At 32.6% G+C, this 16,175-nt stretch overlaps 3 protein-coding genes across 4 annotated transcripts in view; 1 reads left to right on the forward strand and 2 right to left on the reverse strand.

Moving 5' to 3' along the window:
• Positions 1-5,318, reverse strand: part of LOC140441201 (3-hydroxy-3-methylglutaryl-coenzyme A reductase-like) — a 41,366-nt gene extending 36,048 nt beyond the window's left edge. Inside the window, exon 1 of the mRNA XM_072531774.1 lies at positions 4,914-5,318. Within this exon, the coding sequence (XP_072387875.1) occupies positions 4,914-5,190 (277 nt within the window). The 5' untranslated portion in view covers positions 5,191-5,318. The remainder of the gene's footprint in view (positions 1-4,913) is intronic.
• A 1,500-nt stretch (positions 5,319-6,818) lies between these two features.
• Positions 6,819-8,360, forward strand: RpS17 (ribosomal protein S17). Its single transcript, XM_072531778.1, has 3 exons — positions 6,819-6,936; positions 7,048-7,247; positions 8,109-8,360. The coding sequence occupies exons 2-3, from the start codon at positions 7,053-7,055 to the stop codon at positions 8,307-8,309; spliced, it is 396 nt and encodes a 131-aa protein (XP_072387879.1). The 5' UTR covers positions 6,819-6,936; positions 7,048-7,052; the 3' UTR covers positions 8,310-8,360.
• The window catches only part of LOC140441203 (uncharacterized), a 61,164-nt gene continuing 53,327 nt past the window's right edge, over positions 8,339-16,175 (reverse strand). For both annotated transcript variants that reach the window (XM_072531777.1, XM_072531776.1), the window contains 2 exons: positions 11,492-11,548; positions 8,339-8,473 (listed from right to left, as the gene is read on the reverse strand). In XM_072531777.1, the coding sequence (XP_072387878.1) occupies positions 11,516-11,548 (33 nt within the window). In that variant the 3' untranslated portion in view covers positions 8,339-8,473; positions 11,492-11,515. The remainder of the gene's footprint in view (positions 8,474-11,491; positions 11,549-16,175) is intronic.

The raw sequence follows: 16,175 nt of genomic DNA on the forward strand, positions 1-16,175 counted from the left end.
GGCTTTTTAGCAGTTTGGAGATGAATTTGTTCGTGTTCAGAGATTTCCAATCCAGATTCAACCCTCAGAAACTTTAGTGCTTTTTTTTTTGGTGAAATCAGGTAACTTTTTGTGTTTTAACTTTAAAGTAACGACAGACATTTTTTTTAAATAATAATTGCTTTCATAACAATTTAAATTTTGATAATTAATATTGTAGATCTTATGACAGCTAGTTTTATCTTTTTTGACATTGGTTTGTTGTGTTTTTTAAAAAAGGTTAACATCTTTATAATAGTTTTATTTTAAAAAGATAATTCTTTACTTGTAATATTTTTTTATTTGCCACAGTTTATAGCCCAGTAACATTTGTAAGTTTTTGTAGCATCTCCCGAGTTTGTAAAAGGATAATGACAAGTAAGTTTTCTTTATTATTTTGGTATAAATCTCTGTAACTATTAATATAGTGTTTTTTGTGCCATCTGTATTTTTGTAACTGTTTATGGTGACACATAATAAATGTTTAATTTATTTTTCTAAATCATTTTTGTCTTTTTATTTTAGAAAAGTGTCCTAACCATTTTTGTATTTTTAATAATTATTTCAATTACATCTAGTTGTTGTAATCGTTATAATGTGACACCTCAATGCGGCGTCCGTTTTAAATTGCTAGAGGTCCTCCCTGTTGTTTTTTTGGCCGTTTGTTCCAAGAGACTTATGTAAGAACCCCCTTTGTTTCATTTTTTTGTAGTTGCCCAATCCAACCCGCTTGCCATTCAACTTATCCACGACCCAGATCTCCAAACAAATCCTGAGTGCCGTTCGCACAGTTTCGTTTATTTTGCTTGCCCCATCTCCACCTCCAGTAGTTTCAGTCCCCAGTTTTCAACCCCCATAATAATACCCTATGTGGTAGGCAAAATATTACGTTACAAATTAAACTATGTATTTAAATCGGATCTACCCATATCTTTGACCAATGTGTGTTACCTGTACTCACTTATGGAGCGGAAACATTAACACTCACAAAAAAGGTAGTGAATGATTCGCATGATTCAGAGGGCTATGGAGCACCAGATGTTGGGTGTCTCTCTGAGAGACCGAATCTCAAACAAAGAAATACATCGTAGAACAAAAACAACAGACGCCACCGAAAAAATCGCACCGCTAAAATGGAATTGGGCAGGACGCGTCGCCAGATTCTCAGACAACCGATGGACAAAACGTATTTTAGAGTGGAGACCAAGACAAGAAGCAATACGAGTAGAAGACGCCCACCAACTAGATGTACTGACGACCTGAAGCGTGTTAGCAATAACTGGATGTAAGCCGCACAAGACAGAGGCAGATAGAAAGAGCTGAGGGAGACCTATGTCCAGCAGTGGAGGCATACAGGGTGTTTCAAAAAACGGTAATACTGCGTCTAGGATAGGTAAAAAACTGAAAAATAATTGGGGTTTGCTTATTAAAAATTTTTTGTAATGTCAGCCGTTTACAAGATAGAGGCGGTTGAAGAAAATAAAATGTTACACATTTTTTACGATTTTGCTGAAACTACAGGCAACACTGTAATGAAATTATTGTATTCGAATATTTATATGAAATATTATTCAACATAACTTTTTTAAAGGTAGAATTATTAATCAAAATTCCAAGTGAACATCATACAATTTTACACCACAAAAGGTACTCTTGGTAAAACTCGATACTGTGTACTGTTTTCGGAGTAGTTTCGGAAGTCATACAATTTTACACCACAAAAGGTACTCTTGGTAAAACTCGATACTGTGTACTGTTTTCGGAGTAGTTTCGGAAGTAATAAGACCTGCTGGTGTAAAGTATGGAATATAAAGGATAGGAAATAAATTCCACATTTCAACAACATTCAAAACAACAAACACACTGAGATCTATTTTGTCTAAAACCAAACCTAACAATGAACAAGAAAGGACAAAGAATTACATTTATAAAATACCTTGTGAATGCGATTAGTTTTATTTAGGTCAAACATCAAGGCCATTAAATGTTAGAATAAGTGAACATCACTCTTATATTAAAAATAGAGAGTTTGATAGATCTCAAATATGTAAACACGCATGGGCTAAAGGAACATAGGCTTCAATGGACTGATTCAAATATAGTCCTAAAAGACACGGATAGTAAAAAGAGAAAAATCAAAGAAGCGGCTCGAATTATGCTATATGAGACCAATTGTGTAGCAAATTCCTCGGCAGAATGTAGTAGGATCTGGTTACCCATATTTAAAAGAGAAAGTTATTAAAAAGAAACTACCAGTATTAGTAAATCGGTAACATATAGAGGATACATCATTTATGTTTTTTAAATAACAAACATATAAAATCAGAATTTGGTGTTTATTGAAAATAAACTAAATGCACGATCAAATACTTACCATGTCGGGATAGTATTATGAGGTTTTTTTACTGGTTTTTCCCTCATAATTTACTATGGAATCGCTAACAGAAGATTTTTACTGTCATCATGGCATATGTTTGTCTTTTTAAAGACAAATTACATGCTATGATTTTTTCTGATGGATATTCTCAAGTTAAAGTTGATTTCATGTAATTGAATGAACTATCTTACAAGTAAAGTTGTCCCAGGAATGCAACTCAACAATATTGGCAATATCATTTTAAAGTCGTCTACTTTAAAATGTATAATGTATGTCTGAATTGTCAATATAAATGAGTCAGATATAATTAAATTATTAGAAGAATTTTTCACCAAGTAACAAAAAAACAAAATTTGTTTAATTTACTAATGTTTGTATTTTGAGAACGATTTCCGAAGTGGAAATTGAAATGTCAATAAACGTAGTTTAACCTTTAATTGTGGCTTATTCCCATTTAAATATTAATTACTTTAAAATGCCACAAGAAAATAGCTTCAGAACAATAATAGGTTATCATATTCTACCTGTAAATTTAAATGGTGATAATATGTACCTTGATTTTTTAAACAATCACTTTATTCGAGATATTAGAAGTTTTAACGCTAAACAAGAAAAGATCTTTATTTTTTGTGCACGATGGAGCTCCACCACACTTTGATAGAAGGTGTCTTAATTGGTTAAATAACCATTTTCCGAATCGATGGATTGGTAGAGGTATAGAAGCTCCGATTCATTGGCCTCCTTGGTTGGAAAAAATCAGAGAAGTTTTAATTGAAAATAGGACCTCTTCAAACTAAACTGACCAAATATCAAAAAGAAACAAAAGGGCAAAAATTCAACAAGACCTATTTCAACCAGAAAATAGAAAATAAATAGATTATCTTAAGAACATGGTTAATTCCATTTCCAATCTTTAAATTATGTTTTCTACTTTTGTTGTAACATGTTTGTGACTTCAAAATCTAGTAGTTTTACCAAAGGATGTAAATAATGGGGAAAATTAACGAAAGCCTTGCATAGATATGAAGCAGTAATCACATGAAAAACTTTCTAAAATGGAAAGAATTAGAAAATAAATATAAGGAATGGATTGACAAGAAAAAATTGTTGAATAGGTAAAAGAAATAAGAATAAAACTTACTCACATTCTATTTATTCTACCACCAACGACCAGTTTTGCATACTGTAATTTGCTATGCATCTTCAGGTCAACCGTACATGGTAAACTAAACCATGCTGGTACAAGAATTATTATTTAGTGATTTAGAAAACATTTATTTTATTACATTATTACCTTAAATAATAATGGTTAAATAATTTTACCTCTTAAAAGTCTATTAGACAACAAAAAACTAGCCTTTTTTGCCAGTTCCTCTCCTAGAAATGATATAGTACCACTATGTGCCTCACTTTTAAATTAAATGTCTGTTGTGTCTTTTTGAATGTGTTCTATTTGTTCCTAAGTGTCTTTAATTTTATTTTAATTTAAAGTATTTTTAATTTTAAATTAAATTTAAATTATACATCTACCTTCATTTATTATCATAGAGCTGTCTGTTTTTAATAAATAAGTAATTCAATAAATTAACACACATTTCCAAAATATACCTCTCCAATAAATGTAAATAACTTTTAAATAATATAACACATCACATTCATTTCAACAAACAATTACACAATACCTACTTCCTAGTTTATTTGTTTAACTCTCCCCTCAAGACCTTTCCCTCTAATTGTTAAATGGTTACAATAAAACTGATGATTACCTGTCACCAGCTAACCAGGATAGTTTGAGCTATGTTTTCTAAATCACTAAATAATAATTCTTGTACCGGCCTCATTTAGTTTACCATGTACCTTAAGATCTGAAGATGTATAGCAAATTATAGTATGCGAAACTGGTCATTGGTGATAGAATTAAATAGATCGTGAGTAAGTCTTATTCTTATTTCTTTTACCTATTTGAAATGGACTCACACAGGCAACATATCCAAGATTTAATAACAATAACATATAACAATAACAGTAAAAAAATTTTTACACAGCCTATAAAAAACTTAGTTAATAAATAAATTCCTTTCCTTTCCTAAAAAATATATTCCTTTCTTTATATAACGTTCACCAAGAAATGGGTGAGTTTGTCTTTTCGGCATAATATTTCATTTTGTACTGATAGAACTGCCAATCCTGTCTAGTAGGCAAAATGCTAATAACATCTTGTGAAAATAAATATTAGCAACACAAATTTGCTTTTCGAGAAGTTGCTGTGAGGCAACAGAAACAGGGATAATTATGGAGGAAAAATATGACCAAGACATAAGAGAAGAGTTTCATTGCAAATATACAAACTTGTGGAAAATCTGGTTAAAGTGCAGGAAATATTCAAAGATTCACTCAAATGAGTGAAAATTTTATTTTGAACAACAATTACTATAAATTTTTAAATACTACTTACAAAATTAAAATGCATTTATACTATAGAATAACTACTCATGAATAAAAACAAAAAAATACTCACCTAATATATATTTGGATCCTAATTTTCTGAGATTTCTGAATTGATGATAACTGTAAAGAATGGCAAGACATCTGATTATTGTCATCACGATTACATCGGCCGCTATAAAATGATCTTCAGTGCAGGTGCTACATGTTGAGGTAGTCCGTGGAAAGGCCTTTGTCCCTTGGGGTTTATCCAAAGTCAAAAAACATACAGTAAAGGTAATGACAGTAAATATAACTTCCCATGGGTGAGTTGCACAAAGTTCCCCGTATAACGCAAAAATCTTAGACATGTTATGGTGGCGAAATAGTTTTACTTAATAAACATTATAAACAAATTAAAATCATTTTATAGATGATAAAATGATGTAATGGGTGACGTTAGGTGGTAATGTAACAATCAAAGTCACTTTATTGGTTATAATTTTTTAAAAAGACAAATGTCAAATGTCAGGTTGAATTCCAATATTGCCATTCCAACATTATTTCCTTATGTACCTTAATTCTTAGTACAGAATGAGTGAAAATGGCTTACACAAATGCAGATTGTTTTGGAAAAATACACTAATATCCAATAATTAAAGCAATAGAATACCCTAATGAAATTATATAAACTTATAATCTGACTATATTAACGCTGATATAAAATCCATTCAGTTTAAATTTTGATCATGTATATGTTTAAAATATCTGTGTTTTAAGTTACTTCAATGACTGCTGTAGGTAAAAAAAAAATTATTTGGTAACAAATATTATATAACGTTTCTATGTCTTCAAATGAATTATACATACTGTTATTGAATTATTTTTTGTCAACGAGTAACCAGTAACTTTGAAGATTTGATTTCGACTTATCTACAGTATTCAGTCTACATATTATTTTTTAACAAAAGATCCGATTAGAGATAGAAATAATATAAAAAGGCAAATAAACGTGTGGGCTTATTGTACTAACAAATTCATAGTATCTTTTCTTTCTTTCTATTATACTTTTTAGGATCTAATGTTAACATACAAAGAACTATAACACCAAGATTTCTCAAGCTGTATCGTGCTGAAAAATATAAAGTTAAATTTGGCAATGTAGGAGGACGCAATAATACTTTCTTAAGCCTGCCATCTGTAGGATAATTATAGCAATATATTTAATCATATTCAGGACGAAAGGAAACTTTCAAAAATTTTTTAGAACTTTAACTTGTGTGTAATTTATAACATCATCTATATTTATATAACCTAAGGAATTATTTGAGTACCGATTTCAATTTCCTATATTTAAAGTAGGTATTTTAATATTGTTCCGAAGCTACATAAAGCCGAATACAATTTAGTATTTTTATTGAAAGAGAGTCACAATTTTGTTTTAAAATAATTTCATTTTGACGTTTGGATTTCCACTTTCTCAATATATTATATTTACCCTAATATAAATAAACTTATATTAGGGTAAAATTGTGGCTTGTTCCAAAAAAAGTAAATTAAAATATTTTAAAATACCGGCAGGATAGAAAGAAATATATTTTCTTTCTATCTTTCCTATGATGTCTTCCCCTTTTGTTTCTAAGTTGCGCCACATGTAGGCAACTTACAGTGTAGTAGTGTTTTGCTTAAACTAATTATCCAAATTAATAGAAATCAATTTATTATTCCTAACATAATATTTTATAAAGTCCAAACCATCTACTGTTTATCTTATTCCAATTATCTTATCCAATCTTATTAAATCACGCTACATTATGCGTACAATTATTAAATGATACATGGATTACTCATATTGCCTTTGTTTTGGATTATCCATATTGCACTAAAATTGGGCTTTATATTTCAAATACATATAATTATTAAACGGAACAACGGAAGTAAATAAGATGTAAGGTGTAATTATAAGATGTAATGATTAGTCTAATGTCTTAATGTTGGTAAAAATGTTTATAATTTATAATGTCAGTTGTCAAATGTCAATAGCGCCACCTTCCGTTCTCTTTGAAAGAATTTTGCTTCTTTGACCACGTTTTTCTGAACCAAGTTTTTCGCTTTTGGTAAGTTTTGGAATATTTTTGAAGTATATTGTGAAAATTAACATCTTTTTAATGGTTGATCGATAAAATATAAAGTACATAATAATTATAAACGTTAAACGTATTTTGTAGAAAACATGGGTCGCGTACGTACCAAGACAGTGAAGAAAGCCTCCAAAGTCATCATTGAAAAATACTACACACGTTTAACTTTAGATTTCCACACAAACAAGCGCATCTGCGAAGAAATCGCAATTATTCCAACAAAACCTCTACGTAATAAAATTGCAGGTTTTGTCACACATTTGATGAAACGTCTTAGGCATTCACAAGTAAGTTTTTGTGGTATATTTCAGTTTTAACATATTTTAAGGCGATTTTCAGTAAAATAGCTGTAAAATGTAATAATAGTTAGGTTAGTTATGTATTTATAACAATAACACCAATATTTTTGATGTTACATCCATGACTCATAACTAATACCTGTATTATATTTTGCTTTAGTTATGAACTTTTATTTTTTTTTTGTCTGGTTGTTATTTTCGAATTGTAATAATCTATACCAGTTGGTACGAGAAGGTCTTATGACCAAGTGCCAGAGATTAAAGTGTTTAGCTTCTTTTGAACTATGAAGATGCATGTCAGTTTTGATTGATTAAAATTAATATTTATGCTTTAGTTAAGTTTTTTTTGAGAATGATCGAATAATATTGATTGCTGCTTTTATTTGTAATATTTTGAAATAGAAGGCCAACATGTAAATCTTAGATGGCATGGATGTAGATGAGATGGATCGTAATATTATATTATATTGATTCCTATAGAATTACTTGGTGCAATAGAAACAGATTCTGCCAAAAAATTAATTTTAGGGGCAAGCTTTCTAGGAGATAATATTAAAATTTTAACATAAATTAGTAGAATCAATGGAAATATTAATATGATCAATATTGTTGAACAAAGATGTTCTCATTTAAAGAGTGGAAAATTGGATGCTCATATTGTTTTATGTTTATTAACATATGATATATATACCACTTGGATGTGTGGGTTAAAATAAGGTGGAACGATCTTAAATCAATTTTCTTTTTTGCACATTGGTCAATGTTAATGTTATAACATGTTAGATCTTAAAATATTAGAGTAAAGAGAACTCTTAATTAATTTTTGATCAATTCATTTTATATTTGCAGGTGCGTGGAATTTCCATCAAATTGCAAGAAGAAGAACGTGAAAGACGTGATAACTATGTACCAGAAGTCTCTGCTCTTGAACATGATATCATTGAGGTTGATCCAGAGACCAAAGAAATGTTGAAAATGCTTGATTTCAACAATATCAGTGGATTGCAGTTAACACAACCAGCTACAAACACATTCAACAGACGTTCTTAATTTTTTTTATAATGTAATTTACATTTAAAATAAATACAAAGTATTTGTACAGTTCTGCATTTTTTAATGTTTTAAATCATACTATAATAATTGTTTAATTACTAAGACAGGTATTCATGACTTCATATTTCATGGATTTAAATAGATTTTGGCCTTTTTTCACCCTAAAAATGAAATACTTATTGTTATAAAATTTAGATTTAATAAAAAAATAATATTTATGTAATAGGAGTATTCAACAAAATACTAAGCGCTTATTTCAGAAGGCCTAGTAGCCTAAGATCCCACTGCAGGATCACTATGTTCATAATGGTGTAGTTAAAAACACTTGTATTTTAAATAATTTAAAACTGGGAGAATACATTAATATTAGGTTGCTAGTTGAAAAGTGGCCGCAAATATTTTGAATTCAATTAATAGTAATTAATTTTTAATAAAATTTTTATTTCATTTTTTTATTTTTTAAATAGGCTGCTAATGACATACATGCATGTTTTTTGTATCGAATTAAAGCTAATTTTTTTCTTAATATGATTATACAAGGTCGCCTGAGAAAAAAATGGCTAAAAATGTGTTTTCAGCAGTTAAAAACGTGATGCATCAAAGATAAAATAGACAGCTAGCATGCAACACTACTGGTGTGAAGTATCAGTTGTCTGAGACTTAGCATGCGTCAATAGATATCACTTATCAAATCAGTGTCATTGCACCCTAACTCTATTTTACTTTATCTTTCATACCTTGCATTTTTAACAACTAGCAACATTAATCATCATATTAAGAAAAAAATTAGCTTTAATTTGATATAAAAAAACATGCACATTATGTCATGAGCATAAAATATTTGTCAAAAATTAATTACTATTAATTGAATTTGTTTCATATCAAACCTAAAAAATTTAAACTCTCATGTCAGGAGGGTACATGAAGAGATCAGACTTATCTGTAGTCAATTACAATAAAATGCCAAGACATGGTCTATGTTCCTGATAAATGACCAATGGAACAAATACCATGACTTGCCTAAGGTAACAAAATCCAGACATTAGGAAGTGGACTGGTTATTAGGACATAATCAGAAGATCATTAGGATGAACATATAGTTTTCTTGATCAATGATGTCTAATACAAACCATTGAAGGCTGCTCATTGGAGGTATATTACAGACCTGAAAAGGTTCCTTCTTTTCTGGAAAAAGAATCCTTCAAGATGATTGTGTGCCACCAGAAGGAATATGAAGGAGACAATTCTTGAATCAGCATACTTTTCATATGATACTGAGAACCTCGAGGAGAGAACAGCTAGACAGATATTCTAGAATAAATGTACTGCATCTGATCATCAGTTTCGACATGATGGTGCACCACCTGATGTGGGTAGCACAAACGTCAATGAAAGGGGCGAGTCATTACTACAGTTTATGTAATATGATTTAGTAAATGTAGGAAACAAACCAACTTTCGTAACTTCACAATGAAAGGATTTAATTGATATAACAGTGGCTAGAACTGTTAAAAAATGGCAACGGTCAGATGAGGGTGTTTTGTTCAGACCATGGACACATTTGTTTTTAAATAATAGGTAATAAACCTATCAAGGAAATTTACTGTAACTCTTGTAAAACTGACTGGGAAACATATCAAGCAGACTTAGAATATTGTTTAGATAGGGTAAAGAGACAATAAGGGATACACTGGACTTAGACATGGCTACAAAACAATTTCAAGATGTGATGTCGGCGTTCAAGGACTATTGACCAGAGAGAGTGAGAAATTTCAACAGGTGCACTGGTGGAATAACCTTACAATCAAAGGACAGAAGTCAGACACAGAGAAGTGCAATAAGAAATTGCGAGATAGAACAGACTCTAGGAATGTCAGGGATCTCTAAAGTTCTCTTCAAGGACCCTTTTTTTTGAAGAAGAAGAAGAAGTTTTTGATTTTTTTGACCCTCACCCTCAGATAATTATAACCTATCACTCCAAAAGGAGTCAAGCAGAAGTTAGGTTTTTACACTCAGATTGGTGAAGAGACCCTGAAATAACTTTTGAGGGCGCACTATTCTAAGTCTGAAACAAAATGGTAGCCAGACGCACTTATGGACAAATGTGGGGAAATCTTATATCGGATTTTATTGGAAAACCAATAATTATACATGTATTGTCAGAGGTATGGTGACTTAATGTGCAGCAAAAAAGTGGCATCCTTAAACTTTGTAAGGTACAAAGACTTGCTTGCCTTGAAATTACAGGGACTCTGAGGTGCAAACCAATAGTCCTACTGAACCCTAATTGGTGATTTGAACGCCTGAGTGGGCAACGATAATAATAGACGGATGGGTTTTATGGGAAAATATGGCGGAAGAAATATAAGGAATAGAAAAATGTAACAAACATTTTTAGAGAGCAGCATGGTGGAGTGAAGAAATCAAAACATTAATTAATAAAGGAAAAGAAAACTACCTTAAAGAAATACAAACAAACATATTTTGAAAGTGATAAGAAGGAGTATACTACAAAGAGAAACATAGCAAAAAGAGAAAGCTGTGAAAAATTTGGAGGTAGCTTGAATGAAGGATATAAAATAAATAATAGAGGACATATCTAATCAATTAAATAAAGACGTTGTACATGTAGGAAAATCTCCAGCAAATAACATACCACCTCCAGTAAATGTATAGCCTGGATAATACATATTCGAATGTCAACAAGTTTCATAAAACTATAAAGAGATCGGAAGAAAATGGATAGATCAGTTCGAAGAAATGGGAAGTAATAAAGGGAAAACTATTGAAGAATTAAAGACGATAGCTAAAAATAGAAATGCATGGAAAATGGAAAAGGAAGAACCGGAATCCCCAGTCGACGCCTGAGAAGGCAAAAGGATATGAGAAAAAGAAAAAACAAATTTTTATATTTGTCACAATAGATAAATTTCAAATCAGCTTTTGTGCAAAGTTCTATGTAATATCTTATATTCACGCCCACTCCATTTATTTTTATTTGTTCTTGGATTTTTATAAGGTCGACGAGAATATCATTTCAGAAAAGACATTAAATAAGATAAGAGAAAGGACCCAACCTTATCGCATTCCTTAATGTAGTGCAGCATCTTCACATTTAGCAATATAGAGTATCTAAATATAATTACCAATAGGATCAATACAAAAAATGCATGCGTTACCGTAAGTCCTATGAATTTTATCCATTAAGTTCCCAAATAATCCTCTTGTTTGTTTACCTAAAAGTTATTTATATTAATATATTTATTTATAAAGTATTATAGGAAAAATTAGTAGATACCGTAAAATGGGGTGAATAGGAACGGTATTACGTTAGGAATGTCCTACGATTAATTTTCGCATGAGACTCCTGGTTCGAAAAAATACAAAATTAAATTTCTATTACAAAAAAAATTACTTTTGTATTAAAATACACAAATGTGACTTTAAAAGTTTTATTTAATTTAGTTTCTTCAGTGGTACAAATTCGACTCAACTAACCCTAACTATCGAGGCAATTGTATATATTCTTATAATATGATATTCGATACTCCTACATTTTCAGATGAAAAAGTCATTAAATTTTAATTGCCTTCACCAGCCCGAGAGACGATACGCTGATTATGGGATTTTTTAAAATAAACGTTAAGTATTTACTCGACATTCTTCCACCTTGAGAAATTTGACATAATTTCTCAAAAAAATGCAGAGTTACGAAAATGTCATGAAAATATCACTTCAATCTTAAAGGAGTTTTCAGCACACGGCCACAACGCATATATCTTTCATTTAAGTCGGGTGCTCTGCTTTTTATCACTCCAGCACTTTTTTTACTTGGTTCTTCCTTAAACTGGAGTCGACCAACGTTCTCTTGAGGTAACCTCTCTGAAACCGTGTGACTGTTACAGGGTAGAGTATTACCTTGGACATTCTCGCCAGTAGTAACTGTATCTACGACCTCCACCGGGTAAAGCCTTTGTAATGGTCTCAGAAGTTGCCCTTGTGCAGTCGCAAGACGAACCTTACCTGGTTATCCCTACCAGGTATAAGTTCAATAACTTTTCCTAAATGCCACTGAAGACGCTTGATGTTGTCATTGCCGACTAAAACGACATCCCCGATAGACACTTTGGATACCTTCGGCTTCTTCGTTCCTGCTTTAAATTGAGCCAGATATTCAGCACGAAATCTTTTTCGCAAATGATTTCTCAACCCTTGTAAACGCCGTATTTTGCGTGTGAGAGAATTCTGCTCTAGCAAATCACATTCCACCAACTCGTAACTGACTTGTTCCTTTAAAAACATACTTGGGGTTAACGCGATTAACTCAGTAGGATCGTTCGAAAGATACGTTAATGGACGCGAGTTAACTATACTCTCACAAGCACACAATAATGTCAATAAGTCTTCATAATTGAGAGACGCTCGACCTAAAACTTTTCGCAAAAGTCCTTTCATAATACCTACTAATCGCTCACAAAATCCACCCCACCATGCAGCTGTAGGGGGTTGAAACGCCACTTAATACGTTGTGTAGAACTATATTCCGCGATAGTATTCCAGTCCAATTGCTTAAGCGCATTCTCGAATCCCGTAAAATTTGTTCCATTTTCACTATAAACTATTCTCGGTCGTCCTCGTCCTGTGTGCCTACATGACAAGAGCTTTTGTGTAGGCTTAAAATTAACTTACGCACTATAAAATGTTCACCCGGAAGTAAGATAGGCAGACAAAAATCTTCCGTGTCAAGTCTCTCAGTAACGCGAGTTTTTAAACGTATAAGTCCAAATTCATCGACAAACGTGTTTAGCGAGGAAATTCGTTTCGTATCTGAACCGAACGCTTCGTTCTGCACTAGCTTCAATACAAATATTTCGGCTTTATCGATTTCCTCAGCGACCAATTCACCTGTACGTGTTTCGTGTGAATTTCTTGCATCATAACAAAATCGTAGCGCCCAAGCTATCATTCTTAAAAGTTTTATGTACTGAGAAAAGTAATGCAGATGCCAATCGTCAGACGTCATATTCAAAAGTGACGAACTGGCATTTTTCTTTTTCTCGGTACAGACTTCTTCTTTATGAACTTACCAGTCATCCTTACGTTGAATCCAAGAAAGAACAGTAGTGGAATCACTCCAAAAATAAGACTCAACATATTGAGAAAATTGTCTTTTTACTGACTGATAAAGTCTAACACCAATAATGGCTGCCAACAGTTCCAATCTGGGTATAGAAATCTTCTTCAAAGGGGGCACACGACTCTTAGCTGCTACAAGGAAAATTGAGACATCATTCCGAACAACTCTTAAAAATACTACAGCGGCATAAGCTTTCTTACTTGTATCTGAAAACATGTGCAAGCTCCAATGATCAGCTTCCATGGATCTAGCCTGAATCCAGCGTGGAATCTCCATACTCGACAGTTCAGGAAGGTGAGTAACCCAATTAGTAACCCAAAATTCTTCAGCCATGTCATTCTCGACTGGAGCATCCCATCCCTGGCGCTTCTCCTAAAGTTTCTGTAGCAACAGTTTGGGGAATAGGGATACTGGACAGGTAAAACCAACAGGGTCAAATATACTCTGAGCTATGGAAAGCACCAGTCTCTTAGTTATGAAACGTTCAATTCCATTCCTTGAAAAGTTTCACTATTGATTTTCAGAGTGTCTGTTGAAGAGTCCCAGAGAAGACCAAGAAGAGGGACAACTGTTTTTGTATTACCAGAGGCCTTCCATCCTCTTAAGTTCATCTTAGCTTCCTCCATAAGGGCGGTTGCTTCTGATACAACACTGTCAACTCATTTTCATCAGTAACAGTGGTCACATAATTATCCACATAAAACCCAGTCATAAGCTTTTAAATTGTGTTTTTAGAATACGGATTATCATTACAACATTTCTCCATCGCCTTTGTTAAATGAAACTCTATAGTGGCACCCAGAAGAAATGGACTACAATTGACTCCAAAAACAACCCTTTTGTGTCGAAATACAAATTCCTTTCCTTCATCGTTTACCCATAGGAACCTCAAAAAATCTCTGTCCTTTGAATGTACAGAAATTTAAAGAAAAGCCTTTCGAATATCCGACGCAACTCCTACCTTTTGTTGTCTGAATCGTAATAGAACAGAAGGAATAAGTTCAATAAGACTGGGCCCCACCTCTAGGAAGGACAACCCTGTTCATGAGATGATGCGTCAAAGACTGGCCTAATTTTTGTGGTTTCACTATTATTTTTAATAACGGGCCTGTGAGGTAAATAATGCACGCAATTATTCTCTTCTGGATTATTCACTATTTCAATCACACCCTCGTTCAACCACTCATTGAATATAAAGTTATACGATTCAAACAAATTAGACCTTTTCAACTTATTTAAAGTATTATCTAACCTTCTCCTAGCGACAACTAAATTATCTGAAATTAAGGGATGCTCGTTCAACCAAGGTAACATAACTTCATACTTGCCTTCGCTGTCACATCGTACAGTCTCGTAGAAAAAATTCTTAGCCTCTTTGGCTACCACCTCTCGTGTCATTTTTTTCTACAGGGTCGGTTATCCCAATAACATCAAGCTCCCAGAGTTTCGCTACAGAAGAGTTTCAACTGCTACAAGACCACACTGTAACTGATATTTTCTCCCTGTATACAATTTGTCTACAATATCAGCTCCAAACAAAATCTCAATCGGTGCTGTCTTTCCGACATCGCTGAGTGAAATATTCATGTCACTGAGTTCCTCAATCCAAGGTCAGTCATAAATAGAAGAGACATCTGCACAAATTTTTGGTTGATCTAAGGCAGTGGTTCCCAACCTTTTTCCCATGATCGCCCCCTTAGACAGGTTTCACCAGTTATGAATACTACAATCGCCCCCCCCCCCTCCCAATTAAATTGAAACAAATAATGAATCTATACAAAAGGTAATTATTATTACCATATTTATTTATTTTTACATTTCGTAAAATGATAAATGGTTATATGTGTGTAAAAGAATTGTTAATGGCCTCCTTGGGCCTGGTGTCCCTCACATAATTTCTTTATGTCTGGCTCAATGTTGGTTAATAACAACCTCAAATCCCCTCTTTCTATTATGTCGAGCCTATTTCTTTGTCTGTTTTTCAATATACACATAGAACTAAAACCTTTCTCCACTAGATATGTTGTGGGGAATGCCAATAATAATAATTTGATTGCATTCCACAAGATTGGATACACTTCTTTTATCCGCGGCCAAAATATTTCGTACCACACTCCCGAAACAAACTTTCAATTTTAACATCATGTCTCAAATCAATCAAGTTTTCTTGAAGAGAAGGACATACCGTTGAAACTTCCACGCTGGAAGGATTGATATACCAAGTTGACACTTTCAGACTAGTCAAATCTTGGAATCGGGACTGCAGATCTTCTTTCAGTGTTTGAAGGTGAAGGCAGTATGTCTGAAGATCCTCAGAATCAACACAAGAAGATTTCAAGTTGGGGAATTTGGTCAGATCTCTTCTCTGCATATTTTCTTCAAAAATAGATAGTTTGTCAATGATTGCTCCGACTACTCCCTTCGCTTTAGCCATATTTATGTTCTTTCCCTGTAGTTGCAGGTTCATTTTATTTAATTTTTGAAAAATATCTGATAAGTAAGCGATGTCATTTCGTTTCTCTTGTAGTTCTGTACTCAGTGTGGGGTCAGTAGTATTAAGAAATTCAATAACAGTATCCATGAGGCTGAAGAACCGCCTTAAGCAATTGCCTTTAGAAAGCCAGCGGACTTCCATATGTAGTAGCAATGTATTAAATATCTCATCATTTTCTTCACAAAGTGTACGAAATATTCGATCATTCTTTGGTTGTTAATTTTATTTACCG

Source organism: Diabrotica undecimpunctata, chromosome 5 (assembly GCF_040954645.1).
Source record: "Diabrotica undecimpunctata isolate CICGRU chromosome 5, icDiaUnde3, whole genome shotgun sequence".
Classification (NCBI taxonomy): Eukaryota; Metazoa; Arthropoda; class Insecta; order Coleoptera; family Chrysomelidae; genus Diabrotica; species Diabrotica undecimpunctata.